Source organism: Echiichthys vipera (genome assembly GCF_963691815.1).
Source record: "Echiichthys vipera genome assembly, chromosome: 17".
Lineage (NCBI taxonomy): Eukaryota > Metazoa > Chordata > Actinopteri > Perciformes > Trachinidae > Echiichthys > Echiichthys vipera.
The window spans coordinates 11,462,657-11,476,957 of record NC_139842.1 but is presented as its reverse complement, the minus strand read 5'-3'; the positions used below and the strand labels follow the sequence as shown (position 1 = coordinate 11,476,957).

Sequence of the window (14,301 nt, the reverse complement as noted above, 5' to 3'; positions counted from 1 at the left end):
AAATAAATAAGAATATTAGTTTAAATGTACAGTATAAAGGCAGTATTTTTGCCAAAGTAAACTCCAGTATTAGTTAATTATTGCAGAGTATTGCCCAGTTTGATTATTATTGCACAATATTGCCTAATTGAGTTATTGTCAGTATTCCTGTCTCTTTCTGGGCTTTCAGCTGTCAAATAAAGGGAGTCTTGTGTTTATAAAAAAAACAACCAAAAACATACAACTGTGTATGAAATAGTTCACTCTTTATTCCGCCTCACACAATGCACTCAGCTGATTTATCACACATCATCTTCTTTAAATCAGGAGTATTCACGTTTAATGACACCCCTGAATAAACATCTGTTTCTTACACTGTACATGTTCTTGTGTTTTCCGTTATATGATTAATAAAAAAAATTAAAAAAGAAGCAAATTTGGATTGTAACATCTTCAATCCACATGTTTGGGTTAAAAAAAAAAATTTGTGCCAACATTATTCCCACAACCCATTAAATCTCCTTGTCATGCAGCAGGCGACCGAGCGACCTGAGTGCATGCGTATCACTTTTATATCAACCCTTTCAAGACAAACACTTCCGCCATGGTTTGCACAACTGTCCAAATATACTTTCATGATTTCGTTCACGTTAAACATTATTAACCTAATAATTTGTCTTTAAAAAACAACAACAAAAAAAAACATTTAAAATTATAAGGCAGCAGGTTTTTTTTCCATAAGCATCAAAGGAGGAGTCACTCTACCTTCATCAGCGTTTCCTACTTTTGTCCATGAGCTACAAAAAAGGTACAATTTTTACACAACATTTTCCACTGAGGACAGAACAATAACACATTGTAGCACATTATGTGGAGCTTTTTGTGTTACGTCCAACAGTTGAGCCTTTGTATAAAGGTTAAAAGAAAAAAAATGCCGTAAAACAAACTCATTAGTCCACATGTAACTGCTTAAACTAAATAAAACTAACATTTTATTTGCAGACTATATTGAAGATTAAAATTCAAATCACTGCATTGCTTTTGCCGCGTTACATCTGTACCTTTTCCAGTTAGTCAAAACTCCGCTACCGTTTTTTCCGACACCTATTACATGACTAAAAATCTTTGATTCTAATCGAGTTGGAATGTACTGTCGCATGTCTGAGCTTCAAATGCTGGAATTTTTTATTAAATAGGTCTACTTATTTCTCTGATGCATTTTTCACACAAGATCATTCTTGATTTAAAAAATAAATAAATAACTCTGGAAGATATATCATCTGAAAATAAAACAAGTCAGGTGCTGTTAGAAATCCTACCTCTTGGTGACCTTTGGCTTGCATAGAGGAATTCTGATGTGAGGTCATTTAAAGACTTTTTGTCAAGTTGTTGATACAACCAATTGGTTATTAAGGATCTGTTAGAGGTCAACATCACCGCTCATGGTTTTCAGGTATTCAATACGTATTGCCCTAGCATAACATTCCTGAGCCACACACACACAAACCAACAGTCTTAAAGAGCTTGCATAAATAGATCATCTGTGTCACGTTTGTAACCTTTTGGCAATAAACACACCATCAGATTCTGCATTTAACACTCTGGGAGGTCAAATGATGTTGTATATTTAAAATAATATTATTTAAATTAAGCTTTCCTGAACAGAACTCTTCTCACAAATGTACACCCTTTATACTCTATTCTTTTGTAACTCTTAGCTACAAGGCAATTATGTTTCTCCACTGACAAAACAGGGACATATTTCAATGAGCAACAACAGGGAGACAGATCCTATGAGAGCGCAGAGAAATCAGGTAGCACAAAAATAAAAATAAAAACGTCAAAAAAGGACAAAACAAAATCCGAGGTAAACCCAAACTCAACAGTGATTGTAAGAACCAAACTTCCGTCACTGATCCTCATCTTTCCTTTGAACTCTTCTCTCCTTGTGCCTTCCTTTTTCAGCCCGCCACAGGAGTGTCTGACCACATGTTATATTTCCCCGCAGTGAGGAAAAATGGTCAGCCCCGATTGCGCCACCAAAGGGCTATCCGTTGTTCCCGTCCCATTTAACCACAGGGCAGTATGACCCGTCCCCTCCTTGACTCGAGACTCGCGTGTGCGTTTGTCACCGAAACTCATAAATAGGCATACTGTGCTCTCGCACATGGTTTAGGTTTAGAGACTGGTACCTGCAGAGGCAAGTACAAAAGAGAATTGAGAGTAACATTGGCATTAGAAATGTGCTAATGCAGTGAAAAAGATTGAGAAAAAAAAACGTTTCAAATAATTGAATGGGGTCTGTAATGTTCGGTGGTTACCATTCTGAGCTCCTATGGTAATAATACCCCTCGATAGTGGCTGTGGACTTCTGGAAACAGATGTAATAGAAGCCAGCGAAGGAGGCGCCGCTAATGTCTTTGATAGTGTGGTCTGGAACTAGAAACTGCTCCTGAGAGTGCAGAGGAAAAAACAAAAGAGTAGAGGTTAAAGCTCAGAGCTAACAAAAGGACAAAGAGTTGGTAGGTGAAAGTAAGATTACGTACTAACCTTCCACCTCATGAAGACATAATCACTGTGTTCCAGCGCTTCATAGTCAAAGTCATCCGAGTTGAAGCTTTTGGCATATTTGCAAAAAGGCTGGAACTTGCCCTGGTAAGAGTTTTTTAAATGCTGGTAAGATAACAGAAACTATGGAGATAATGACAAGATAACAACTACAAATAGGAATGAAAAGAGAAAACAATTCTGCGACATAATTAATTATCAATATTAATCACTATTTCTAACTATAAAGCAAGAAGTCTCTGACTTTCTGTCTGTTCTTTGCACATCTTAAGAGCCGTTCATCTGATCTACTTCACACTTGGCCGGTGTACCGCTGCGGACCCACGGATAGGGACAGGAATTTATAAGATGCTATTGATACCAATGCCGTTATCTATTCTGCTTCGGATCAATTCTTTATCGGCTGCCATATTGATTCCTGATCGATTTTCTGTGTGGGGAGAAAAGTAGGTCTACACAGGTTTTCATTGTCAACGCAACTGTTCAGTATCAACGCAACTGTTCAGTATCAACGCAACTGTTCAGTATCAACGCAACTGTTCAGTATCAACGCAACTGTTCAGTATCAACGCAACTTTTTTATTATTACAGCTTTCATTTTCTTAGTCAAAGAAACATTTTGGCCTGTAACTTTTAAAGCGTAAGTCAAAGAAACTAAATGGGTTTCTTCTCTGGATTCTGTGAGTCCAGACGAATCTATCCATAAAAGTCATGACCATTTTGCTATTTTCTGTTCCATACAGTTTGCTATAGCTGGCCCTCAAAGTTTACTCAAATGCTGTGGGCAGGGCTTACATTACAAAAAATGTCATATCTCCTGAACACTGCTATTGGAAATAAATTTGGTGGACATGTACAGGTATGATGACTTAGTGGCCATTAAAATTAAATGCCATTTAGCCAATAGGTGGCACTGTAGCCGAGTCATATAACTTTAAGGAAGGGGTGTCAAACTGATCCGGTAAAGGGCCGTTGTGGCTGCAGGACTTCATTCCAACCCAGCAAAAACAAACCTGGTCCAACAAATCAACTGTGTGAAGGCAGTCCAGGTGATTGAGTTAGTCGAGTAACGTGTGTTCTTGCTTGGTTGGAATGAAAAACCTGCAGCCAGGTGGATCAGTTTGACACATGTGCTATAAGGGAAGGAGTGTCTCCCTATGTATGTATTTATGTATGACTGTCCATCGCATATAGCAACAAACATTCATGCAGAGTTGCTGGTATATTGCTCAAGGCCCAATCGAATGAGCGGTTCTGGAGAACTGCAAGTGGCACTTTCGTGGATCAAGTAATTGGCCAGCTCTGACTCAGCAAATGTTCCAGACAACAGGCACGTTTTAAAATACAGTCACATACGTCATAAAATACAGAGATAAACTGGTTAGATCAAGCGCTGCAGCATCCAGGAGCTCACTACAGTGTGGGTGAACTTAAACTTTGTATTGATCAAGTTCTTAATTCATCGGGTATTAATTAGTTATCAACAAAACTGAAGGTCAAACAGGAAATACCCAGTGCTTTCTGTCCACGTCCTCATCCGCGTCCCACTTCCTAGTTAAAAAAGGCCTTTTTCGACTGATAATTTCACCAGCAAAGAATGTTGTGAGAGTGGGATACTCCTGTCACACAGAGAAAGGAAAGAGATATGTTATATGTAGCTTTTTTTGCAGTATATAGATGGTTAGTTATCTCATAAACAGTCAGTTTAAGAATGGCTTGTTACTTGTGACGTAGACACATCCTGGCTACTAGTCTTTCACTCCACTCTACCGCAAACAAAATTCAGTACCGGAGCCTGCTGACCTTTTTTTCCCCCTCACCATATGTTACGTAATGTAATAGATATACAGTTTGACGTACTTTCAGCTAGACTAGAAGGACTAGACTGTTGACCTGAAATAAGAAGTTAAACCTAGTGGTCTAACGTTTGACTACCTTTAATCTTTGTCACAATTTAGCCTGCATCAAACGAGAGGGAACTGGTTTCCACTTGCACTAACATCGAAACCAGTTTGTGCAGAATAAAGGTCAGTCTTCCTACAGCTGGCGTAGTTTCAAAGCTCACCTCAGTCAGACCTTTGATCTTCAGGTATCCACACAAATAAGAGTCCTCCACAGTCACATGCTGCAAACAGATTTAGGGAAACACATACTTATGTATCTCAATTGGCCTGAAATCACAGGTGCACGCAAAACATTTAACACATGCAACAAAAGCAAATATTCCATCAAACAACACAACTTATGCTTAAATTAAACAATGGACAACAAAATACAGCTATCAATATGAATATGAATGGTTCAGCCTTTGTTGATACTTTATAGTATGTGCCAAAAAAGGTGAGCAAACATATCGCAGCATCAACTGTATTCTTTCCCCAAAAGAGCGTTTTATAAAAGATAATAAACCCTACTGCACTCTGCACATGCACTTGTTTTTTTTTTTTTGTTTTTTTTACAATGCCCTGTTGAAATGCTGGAAAAAAAAGACACATTTTATAAGAAAGTTTTCTTCATTTATTTTATCTTGTGCGCAGATCTTTCTCTGCCCATGAACTGTAGTTGATATGTAAGACTTACAGCAAGAACCTAGACTAGAAAAAACATTTACTATGGTGCAGCGTTTGTGCTGCATCCTTAAAGAATAAAGAATTTCACCTTAAATGTATAAAATGCTGGTCATAAACTTTAAAAAAATAAATAAATTCAGATTTCGGCTGATATAGCCTACTAGATTTTGACCTAGAGTCTTGTTTCCATCATTTTGGAAATGCTGAATATTGTAAATAAAAATAAACGTACAAGCAAAGATAAAATAAGGGTCAAAATATCTACTATCTACAAAAGAAAATAAATTGTTGAAATACTGGAATTTAACATTTAGGCCATTTGTTCCTGACTGAAGGAAGAATTGCGCAACACAGGTGCATTAGAAATTCATAATTATGCAAGTAATCAGTTGTGAATAGATGTTTTTTTTAATTTCTTTAATATCTGTGTTTCATGTTTTGAGAAATGGTGTGAAATTGAAGTTTGCAAGATAAGACTTCTGGTGTGCCTTAAAAGTGATGATTAAGATGAAAATGATCCCACTTTCATAAAATCCTGATCATGACGCATTACATGAATGAATGAATGAATGAATGAATGCTTTATTTCAAACATATGAAAAAAAATAAACTACACTTGAAACACGAGTCATTAAAAACACTTTGTATGTTTGAAAAGGAGCAGGAAGAAGCATAAGCTTATTAATTCCTACCCCTTCTCCACTTAGTATCTATACTATAGATTTTCTTACTTCCTGTGTATCCTGTTTCTTTTATTTATTTATTTACATTAAAAAAAAAAAATGTATTTATTTATTTATTTATTTTTTAATACGCTCAACAAAACCAACCAACAAACAATAACCGCTTGTTACATTAACGCAATCACCTGCACATATGCACTTTTTTTTAACATTGTGTATTTAAAACTTCTATTCTACTTCTTATATAGTTATAATTCCTAAATTCTGTGTGCATTTTGTTTTTTTAATTGAGTGTCTTATTTCTGTGTTTTTATGTGTTTATCTATGTATTTTTCTGCATCTGCTAAGCACAAAATCACCAGGTCAAGTTCCTGGTATGTAATCTGTTTACATACTTGGCAATAAAGTTGATTCTGATTATGTGTGACTTAGCAATTGAGAAAAATAATTATATATATATATATATATATATATATATATATATATATATATATATAAATAATTACAGGAGGGGTGGTGTGAACAGAGAGCAACCATAAAAAGTGGGCATGTAGGCTGGCATATTTTAATCAGTCTGCTGACATTGCTGTCAAAGTCAATGTTAGTATATTATTTCCACCCATTTAGGTAGCTAGCTGCTCAAAATGCTAACGTGTTTGGGTAGTATGTGAACTGCAAAATAGGTGAAAAAAACGTTATTTATTATTATCCAAATTCGAAATGTCAGATTAGAAACACAGTCACCTAGCAAAATTAGGTCAACTTGTTAGTATTGTATGACAGACAATTACAATCTGGACAAGCTAACATCAGCTAAGTTAGCAACTATGGCTACAAATATGCTTAGTTTGCATATAACAATAAACAAACTAATGCTAAAAAACAAAAAACAGGACAGGCTCCCGTCAGTGTGAAATTACCTGCAAAACAACCTCAACGTCGTAGGAGTTGCCTTTGCTCTTCTGATAACCCCGAAACTGTGAGCCGCTGTACAGCAGAGAGGTGGCCACCCCCGGCTGGTAGGTGTTGATGGGGGCTGGGGGAACAAGAGAGGCCGAGGATGGGCAGGCCGAGCCGGTGGTACTGCAGCACTCTGCTCGGACAGGCATGATGAGCGCTAAAGTGTCACCGTCAGCAACCGTCATGAACCTTATGACGGGGCACAGCGCTGCTGGACAGAGAAAGGGTCCTGACAGAGTGTCTGCCAGCTGCACAAGACCCCCGAGGTCCCAGAACTTTACTCAATTTAGCGAGCTGTCCACAGACTGCCTACTGAAGGGGGATACCGCAACGTGTCATATGAGGAGCCAGCTTCCGGTCATTTCATTGGCTGGAAACTGGGGCTCGGCTTGTCTTATTGGATCATGTAACCACAATGCATTCTGGGAGTTGTATTTTCTCCTGCACTACGAGAAATGTGGGAAATGAGGACAGATTTTGTCAATGTAACATTTGGTTTTGTCAGATTCGATGCTATATATATATATATATATATATATGAGAAATATGAGATTATCCAAGGACTTTTTTGTGAAAGGAAAAGTGCCAAGAGATATGACCTTTGGGTAAACATAAACTGGCCCAGCAGCTCACGAGAACAACCCTTAAATCTATGAGTGTCTCAGTTAGTGGAGTAATTCTGTGGAATAGTTTGGCCAAAAACATTAGAAATAGTAAAAGCCTTAGTGAATTTAAAAGAAAATTTAAACAACATATGTTTGATTTGTAGTAGGGAAGATGGGGGTGGTTAAATAAATAAATAAATAAATATAGGACAAACCTAGGACTGTTGAGGGAGTTTGCAATGTTTTTTGTCTTGTTTTTTTGTTGTTTGCTTGTTTTTTTTACTTATTTATTTGTTGTTCTGTGTGTCTTGATTGTGTCTTTATGTGTTTATATGTATTTAAATGGGGGATGGAGATTTAAAGGCCAGGTGTTGTTCTTTTCTAGCTGGGTTGTTGCTTTATTGGTATGTTGGTGTCTGTAGTTTGTTTTGTCTGATCGCTGTGGTCTGGTGTGAAATAACCCTAAATGAAAAAATGAAAGGATATTTTAAGTTTTACATTTATAAATGTACATTTATTATTTATTTACAAGTGAAAACCTCACTTTAATGTGTTCAAAAATAAAAATGGTGTTATATATTAAGACAATAACTTCATCAAAAAACAAAAAAAGGCATAAAAACTGTAGGATTGTGATGTGCTCCCTATTTAATGTTTTCAATTAATTAATTTCCAATTCTTTAATGACCTTTAGCATGTTTTATGTTATTGATCTTTTGTTTCTTTCTTTTTTGCTTTTCTTCTTGTTTGTTTTTGTGTATATTTTATATCTACTTAAATAGATAACATATTATTGTTTTTCTTATTTGAATGAATACCACGTTGAAACAAAATGTGTAAACAACCAAACAAACCAACTACTATATCAATAGTACGCACAAATGGTATATGTTTACCACGTTATAAATATACCAGACATTCTATTGTTATCTTATTATGTTCTTCTAACTCTTATCTTTTATGCAAGTTTATTGACACAGAGAAGTGTGAATGTTGGGAAACTTAAGAATTTTCATTAAATTATTTTTCTCTTTGTGTGTTTCTAAAAACAAAAAGCTCTGAAGACATCACTTGAAAGATATATTTTTGAAACAATTGTCAACCGAACACAGCACAGATCTGCACATGTACCTGGTTGGTCGTGGAACAAGGAAAAGCACAGAAACAGTATAATGATTATTCGCATGTATTTTTATAATAGGCAGCAAGAAACAGGTGAACAGGTGGATTTTTTTCTTATCTTTATTGTTTATGTACAAAATATAGATATTACAAAAGAGAAATATTTTTACTTGCACAAAATGACACTTCTTACAAGTTGCGAAAGGTTCCTTTTTTTTTTTTTTTTTTAAACCAAATAAATTAACACATGTTTTGGGGGAACTGTTTTAAAGAGAGCATGTGCTAACAGTTTGTATCAAGTGTATTGTAGAAAGAGAGAGAGATTGAAGGATAGGTTGGTAGATATGGGAAGGGAGTGGAGCACTAAAGGACCATTAGAGACTGTGGGAAACAAGTACAAAGGGTTGTATTTAATTATTTAAATTGTGAAATGTTCATTCGCCTTGGCTTCATAGATGATGGTACTGCAACTCCTCCAACAAATGGTCCACATATCTGTTGATGTCTGAGATGCGCACGCGGTTTCGCTTCAGATCTTTGTCTTGAATCTGTAATAACCCATAAAGACAAAATGTGGACAATAAAAACCCTGTGAGATATGGGGGAGAGGTTTGTCATACATATGGAAATATAAATTGGGGTGTTTGGATGTAATTTCAGCCCTCTACCTCTTTAAGAAGGGCCCCCTTCCAGGCATCGGCACGTGAAACCAACAGAGTCTCCCGGTCATTAATCGTCAGCAGGTGGTTATCATGCCCGGTGGCCAGTGCATCCATCACTGTGTCTTTGTCTGTAAACAGCTACAGAGAAAACACAGGTGTGAAAGGCTGGAGGCTCTGACATTGGTAATAAACCATGTCTCCACTTTGTCTGACCAATTTAGGTTAATCTCTTCACATTAGACTGCTATTCTGCAATGTCCACACTAATATACACTTCTTTATATGCTAAGTTTAGCAAATTACTTGCAGGCCTTTCTGAATGAGGTCTGTATTATGACATTGGAGTGTCAACATGGCAGCGTGTGAAGACAGGTTCAGGTTCAGTTATCTCTGAGATTAAACAGGGCAGAACTGAGAGAGAAGTCCTCGCCAACATTTTTTTGTAATCGTCCAAATAATTCTAGATTCTATCCTTTATTTTGGCGTTCAATCTACAACAATTGGTAACACTCACCATTTTAACATCATCTGGCATGTCCTCGTCCAGGTTGTCCTTAGCCACATTCTCCAGAGTTGCTACAGCAATCTCTCGCACCTTCTCATGATAATTATCCTCCAGATCTCGGCATTGTGCAAATGTATGACTGTGTCAAGGAAAGTCTAAATTAACTAACCACAGAGTTAAGCTTGCTAAAGTCACAACCCTACTGGACGGCTTAAAGAAATCCATGGAGAGCAGCCTGTCTGTTTTCTTCTGGGACATGGGACCTGATGTTTTTGTTTTGTTTCTTTTTAATTTCTCATGGTGTGTGCTTGTAATGCATTGTACTGTGCTTGTTTTGTATCTACACCCTGGACTTCGCTGTCTCAATTGCTTTTGGCCTGTCTTGATCCCCTCTGGCCCCCTGAACATTCTGGGGCTTCTCTTCTAATGTATTGATGTTCACTTATATGTTTTCTTTTGTTTGTACTGAGTAATTGCTACAATAGCTGTCTGTCGATTTTTTTTTCTTGTTCCTTGTTGGTTTCTTGTCTAATTTTGTCATTTGTGTGTGCTTGTCTCTACAACAACAAAAAAAGATCACCCATATTGTTCCCAAACACAGACATTTAAACAAAACTGGATTACTGACTATACAAAGCAGGCAACTGCGTAGTAGTACAGTATCCTATTAGCTTGACCCTGAGGACAGTAATGAACCAGTGTTATAAAAAATACTTTAAAAGTAATGAACAGTGAGAAAGGATATATTCCTTTAACAGTTTCGCCGAAGTTGCCAACCATGTCTGAGATGTTGATGTCCAACTTCTTGATGACATCCTGAAATGAACAGGAGGCTAATTAACTCAGCTTAAATAACTGAGACTTAAAGGTCCCATATTATGCTCATGTTCAGGTTTCATATTTCACCCTCTGCCTGAAATGCTCTGGTTTAACGCCTGTCTCTTTAAGGCCCCCTCCTGAGAAAGCCCAGTCTGCTCTGATTGGTCAGCGTTTCCGGGTATTCCCCATCTGCGCTCTCTTTATCTCTGCACCGTCATTGCAGCCGGGGAATGATTGTTTTGATACTTCCAAAATACTTATATAGCACCTCGACCTGCTTTATAATAAAGAAAAGACATGGAAATCTCACTCTTTTACAATATGGGACCTTTAAGATAATTGAGAAGTGACTCAAATTAAATGACACTCTGCCTTTTTTCTTAATACACTTTTGGCAGATTGGAGATCATACAAAAGCACAAACAGACACAAACAGACACACACAGACGCACACACACACACACACACACACACACACACACACACACACACACACACACACACACACACACACACACACACACACACACACACACACACACACACACACACACACACACACACACACACACACACACACACACACACACACCTACCTCCTGCTGGCTAACCAGCTGAGACTCCAGTGCCATGAGGCTGTTGCAGAGTTGTTTGATTTCATCATAGCGGTGATTGATCTCGACCTTCAGCAGGTCTGCGTCCGAGAACTGCTGCAACTCCACTATTCTCTAGAAAGTTGTGAGAACAGGAAATCTCATTATACTAATCCAGTGATGGCTGTGAGCTGGTGGCCACCCCTGGCTGGAACAAGAGAGGCAGAGGACGGGCAGACCAAGCCAGTGCTACTGCAGCTTTTTAGAGGATCTGCTGTACCATGGCAGTCCCCCGTCCAATTATCTAGAGGAAAAACTCACTTATAGCAGGTTTAATGAGTCATTATGACACTTAAAGCTCACCTCTTTGTGTTGCTGCTCAAAATCTGCCAATATTTGCGATGCTTTCTGCTGGTAGTCTGTCACAGCCTTATTCTGAGAACTATAGAAAGAGTTCACCTCTGCCTCTCTTCGCGTCTGTTCAGCCAAACCTATTTCAAATATCTGCATACACAGGTTCACCATTTGTTGCTCAAATGTAAGTGCAGGGTAAAGGAAATTAAAGTGCTAATTTCCCTGGATTATATGTTATTATTGATACACCTGCATGGGATGGAAAGCAAAGACAACAAAGGATATGTTTGAAGCAGATGAGCCACTTCAGGCACGCAGCGTAGTGTCTCTGCCTCTGGATCTTCTTTGAACATGCTCTTAAACAGGTAAGAGCCATTCAGGAACTCCACAAAGGCATCCTGTGGGGAAGAAGAATTGAAGTTATACACAGTATAGGCTACACAAATGATCAGAGCTCAGAGGGAAAATAATGTTGGTAAACTTTTTTTATTATTACCGTGTGTAATTTGACTTCCGCTTCCTGGCTTTGCTCAGCCTCATCAGCTTGTTGCATCCGTAGCTCCTCACATTTCATCTCCTTGAGGACATTGTGGTATTTGATAGTTGCTTCTTTTTTCTGTACACATGTGATTTAGTTATGCAGTATATCAACACAGAAAATTTTAAGTAGTCATGTGGAATTCTCAAACATACAAAAATGACTTAAAGGTCCCATATTAAAAAAAACGGTGACATTTATGTCTTTTATTGTAAAGAGGTTTGAGGTGCTATATGAATACTGTGAAAGTATGAAAATGCTCCATCCGCAGATAAATGCACACAGCCCGTATTCAGAGACTGTGTCTTTAAACGTGCCGCCATGACATCTGTATGATTCTGTGTGCTAAAACGGAGCGTTTCAGAGGGTGAATTCAGGTATATTCAGAAAGACACTATGAGAAATGTGTTTTTTTGAACATTACAGCATGTAAACATGTTCACGAAGAAAACCCAAATACAACTATGAACCTGAAACTTTGTATACTATGGGACCTTTAAAAGGAGATTGCAACTTGGGTTTGAGTCAAAACACACTACTGTTTATACTTACTGTCTTCTCATCAAGTACTCTGTAGTCCAGGCACACTAAGTTTGGAAAGTAGGCTGTGATGGATACTTTGTAATCATCTTCCTGAGACACAGGATTTCCAAGCAGGTTGATTGTGAACAGGTTCTTGAGCTTCCTGAGATAGAGCACCTTTGAAATGCATTCAATTTGCATTAGTTTTTGTAATCATTCTGTAATGTTATATATTCTGAAAAACATAAATGTTACACAATACTTGCATACTAATTCAGCATGTTCAAATAATATGACAATAAACTTACGTTGTCCAGCTTTCCCAGAAGGTTGTTTGCGATTAAGAAATGAGTGAGCTTCTCAAGTGTGTCCATGTTTTCAAGAACAGAGATTCTGTTGTTGGACAAATTTAGCATTTCAAGCTTCCGCAGAGACGCCAGACCCTCAATTTTCTCTATTTTGTTGAATGATAGATCTAAAAGACACATTCAGAATGATTGTCATTAGTTCATATTTTTTAGATGTTGTCTACATCTCTGCAAGTAACTGCACAATAATTACAAGAAAGCATGAACAGAATCTAAATACAAAGTTTCCTCTTACTAAGCCATGTCAGATTATTCAGACTGTCCAGGCCGTCAATCTTCTCTATCAGGTTGTTGTTCAGATCCAGTAAGGTCAAGGATGTGAATTCCCATAAGTGATCCATCATCTGGATGTCTGTGAAAAAAACAAAAACCTAACACATACCCTAAACCATTTCATTCACATTCATACAAAGACAGTGGTGGAAAGTAACTAAGTACATTTTCTCAAGTACTGTTCTTAAGTACAGTATTGAGGTAATGCCATTTTAATCTACTTCATACTTTTACTTCACTATATTTCAGAGGAAATATTTTACTTTTTACTCCACGACATTTATTTTAAAACTTTAGTTACTAGTTACTTTACAGATTATTAATACAAAATATTATCAACAAATGAAATAACAAACTGTATATGAAGCTAAACAGCAGTATACAAAGTAAATCAAATTTGCTGCACCTTAACCAGCTGCAACATTAATATTAAACGATATTAATAATTACAATCTGATAATATAGTATTCTGAAATGGGCCATTCTGCATTTACTTTTTGTACTTTAAAGGACATCTTGATGCTAGTACTTTTGTACAACAACAACTTTTACTTGTAACAGAGTATTTCCACTGTGAGGTGTTACAACTTTCACTCAAGTAAAGGTTCTGAGTCTTTTTTTCCACCACTGTACAGAGATCTATTTATTTTTCCTCACTTTTGTTTTCCAGACGTAGATTCAACATTTCATTGTAGTGGATTTCCTTGACAGCACGCTTAGACCGATTTTGACGAGTTTGCTCCGCTATTGCCTCTTGCAAAAACTCATCATCCATGGAGACGGGAATAAATTTACCAAAATGCTTCTTCATCCTGCTGCTGGTAAGGCTTTGCTCAAAGGAGAAAGAAAGTAGATCATATTTTGTGAAGTTGCAGCTCGGTTTGTCCAGTTAAAGATCCATGCTAAATAAAAACAAAGAAAACCAATCGGATTGAGTAAGTTAGCTAAGGTTTTTGCTAACACTGTAACATATCTATGTCGAAAAACTTATTAAAAATCAAACAATACAAGTTTTCGTACCTTGCTAAGATAGATAACCTCTTACCTTACCTCTGTCGTTGACACACCGTTGCATAGCAACCGCCTGACTTTAAGCTGCGTTCAAGTACGTTCAAATGTTTCTGCTAAAATAGCGTTCACCTTCAAAATATACCTGCTTGGGTTATTAATATATGTAATA

The 14,301-nt window shown here is 37.2% G+C and overlaps 2 protein-coding genes across 2 annotated transcripts; both read right to left on the bottom strand.

Annotated features, from left to right (window-relative positions):
- Positions 1-362: 362 nt before the first annotated feature.
- On the bottom strand, positions 363-7,067 carry gid4 (GID complex subunit 4 homolog). Its single transcript, XM_083931883.1, has 6 exons — positions 6,721-7,067; positions 4,613-4,672; positions 4,059-4,166; positions 2,530-2,631; positions 2,301-2,431; positions 363-2,171 (listed from the first exon to the last, which is right to left on the bottom strand). Exons 1-6 carry the CDS (start codon positions 6,943-6,945, stop codon positions 2,108-2,110), a joined length of 690 nt encoding a protein of 229 aa, XP_083788009.1. The 5' UTR covers positions 6,946-7,067; the 3' UTR covers positions 363-2,107.
- Positions 7,068-8,936: 1,869 nt separating this feature from the next.
- Positions 8,937-13,189, bottom strand: drc3 (dynein regulatory complex subunit 3; the record flags this gene model as incomplete). Its single annotated transcript, XM_083931242.1, has 11 exons — positions 8,937-9,035; positions 9,156-9,287; positions 9,664-9,793; positions 10,400-10,470; positions 11,070-11,201; positions 11,430-11,633; positions 11,735-11,818; positions 11,917-12,036; positions 12,511-12,657; positions 12,789-12,955; positions 13,084-13,189. 11 exons carry the CDS (start codon positions 13,187-13,189, stop codon positions 8,937-8,939), a joined length of 1,392 nt encoding a protein of 463 aa, XP_083787368.1.
- Positions 13,190-14,301: the final 1,112 nt, after the last annotated feature.

Coding starts and splice junctions, on each gene's coding strand:
- gid4 (XM_083931883.1), bottom strand. CDS start 6,945: ATGACGGTTGCTGACGGTGACACTTTAGCGCTCATCATGCCTGTCCGA. Junction 4,167..4,612: donor AGATCAAAGGTCTGACTGAG/GTGAGCTTTGAA, acceptor TCTGTGTGACAG/GAGTATCCCACTCTCACAAC. Junction 2,632..4,058: donor ACGTGGACAGAAAGCACTGG/GTATTTCCTGTT, acceptor AACTCTTACCAG/GGCAAGTTCCAGCCTTTTTG.